We start from the raw sequence: 2,014 nt of genomic DNA, 5'->3' as shown, positions 1-2,014 counted from the left end.
TTAAAATAAAAAACTTATATTAAAAATAGAGTACTATAAAATTAAAATCAAAGCAAAGCATCATTCACGTACAACGGTCCATACCTAAATTAATTTATAACGAAATAAAGATCTCTAATCCAATCACATTCAGAGAAGAGAAAAAAAAACTCAAAAATTTAAATTTAAATTACAAAATAATAAAACAACAACACTCTAAAATTACAAATCAGGACATGAAAACAGAAGAAATCACAAAAGCACACAAAGTAGTCACTGTAAAAGTGAGAGCAGCAGAAGCTTTCACGTGAACACCAGCAGATTTCCCGGAGCTACTACGCTCCGCCGCAGTCGACGGTGCATCAGCCGGAGAATCGCTTGGACTCTCACCAGCAGGAGCCGGAGGCGAGGCAGGTAATGGAGTAGGCGCATCAGCCACCGGCGAGGGAGCAGAAGCAGGTGTTGGAGAAGGAGCACCGGCAGGCTCCGGTGCCGGAGCAGGAGATGGCGACTTAGCAAACAACTCAGGAGGAAGAAGCACACTGTCAACAGAGTAAATAGAAAGTGGAGTAGAATCCAAAATAGTATCAGCGATCCTAGAGGAATCAACACCGGTGTGAAGTGTAACAGAATCACCGGCAACGGAAACTGAGTAATCAAACTTTCCGGCGCCGTTAGCAGCTAAACTACTAATAGGATCCTTAGTAGTTTTCAAAGATCCAATGGGAAGATATTTAGCAGCTGCATGATACTGTAAGAGCGAAACCGTTTCAGCGTTGGTGAGTTTGGTTAAATCTGGAACTCCGTCAGCTTTGAAAGCTTCATCGTTCGGAGCAAAAATGGTTAAACCTTTATCAGCAGTTGATTGGAAGGTTTTGATAAGACCGTTAGATAGGATTAACGACGCAAACGTTTTGCATCCAGCTTTTTCTATTAAAGCGGTTATGTTAACGTCGCTAGACGGAGGAGGAGCGGTTAGGATTCCGGGAGCGATGATCGGAGCGGAGATTTCGAGAACGGAGATATTGTAAGGGATTTGTTTGATGGATTTGGAGTAAGATGAATCTAGTTTGGATCCAGGTGTGGCGGAACCGAAGCCTACTTTACCTCCTTTTAAATCGGTGATGTTGACGGATCCGATGTTTCCCTGAGCGTTGCCGGTGGTTTGGAAGAGAGTGGTGGAGAGAGTGGTGCCGTTGGTGATTTGGTGGAGTTTGGAGTTGTCGAAGTAGTCGAGGAGGATGAGGAGGCTGAGGACTTTTTTAACGACGGAGAGGGGGTGTTTTGAGGTGATGGAAGAGAATGCAGCGTTGTTGAGGACTAAGACTGTGATGGTTTGACGGGAGTTGATTTCGTCGGCGAGTTTGGTTTGGGAAAGGAAGTTGTTGTATTGGCTGTAGTCAGGGTTGTCGGAGAGGATTTCGGTGATGTTGTGGGCGAAGATGGTGGTGGTGATGGAGAGGAGGAGGAGAGGGAAGAGGAGGAAGAGAGAGTGATTACCCATTTTGGGAAAATGGGTGATGGCAGTGAGGAAGAAAGAGAGAGATGCTTTGAGTGTTGAGTTGAAGTGAAGTGTAGGAGCAAGAGTTAAAGATGGGAGTGTTGTTTGTGTAGTGATGTAGTATGTGCGTGTTTGTGGGGTTTGTTTCTTTAACCATGGTTACGAGTAGGTAGGAATGTGAATAAAATAATTAAAGGAAATTTGCACTTTTTTCTTTCTTACATTACATAGCAGTGCCATTTTGCATGCAAAATAATCTTATGAATTCTCCTCATTTCTTAAAATAAATAAGTTTAATTTAGTTCTCCTATTTTTTTAATCATTATTTTAAAAATCGAAAATTTGATCTATTTTTAAGTTTTTTTTTATTTTAATTCTTTTTTTAATTTGAATATAATTTTTAATGATATGGCATATATAAGGATGATTTGGGAGGTGTATATGAACAATTTTTAATTCAACATCATATCAATTACCTCATTCGTTTAAAATTATAAGACATTCGATACATTTTACATAAATTAAGAAACATAA

The 2,014-nt window shown here is 40.3% G+C and overlaps 1 protein-coding gene across 1 annotated transcript; it reads right to left on the bottom strand.

Moving 5' to 3' along the window:
• On the bottom strand, positions 1-1,632 carry LOC127127198 (fasciclin-like arabinogalactan protein 10). Its single transcript, XM_051056323.1, has one exon. The coding sequence runs from the start codon at positions 1,481-1,483 to the stop codon at positions 209-211; it is 1,275 nt and encodes a 424-aa protein (XP_050912280.1). The 5' UTR covers positions 1,484-1,632; the 3' UTR covers positions 1-208.
• Between the last annotated feature and the right edge of the window lie 382 nt (positions 1,633-2,014).

This window comes from Lathyrus oleraceus, chromosome 3, assembly GCF_024323335.1.
Source record: "Lathyrus oleraceus cultivar Zhongwan6 chromosome 3, CAAS_Psat_ZW6_1.0, whole genome shotgun sequence".
NCBI classification, from domain to species: domain Eukaryota; kingdom Viridiplantae; phylum Streptophyta; class Magnoliopsida; order Fabales; family Fabaceae; genus Lathyrus; species Lathyrus oleraceus.
Note: the sequence above shows the minus strand (reverse complement) of the source record. Positions and strands in the feature narration are given on the sequence as shown.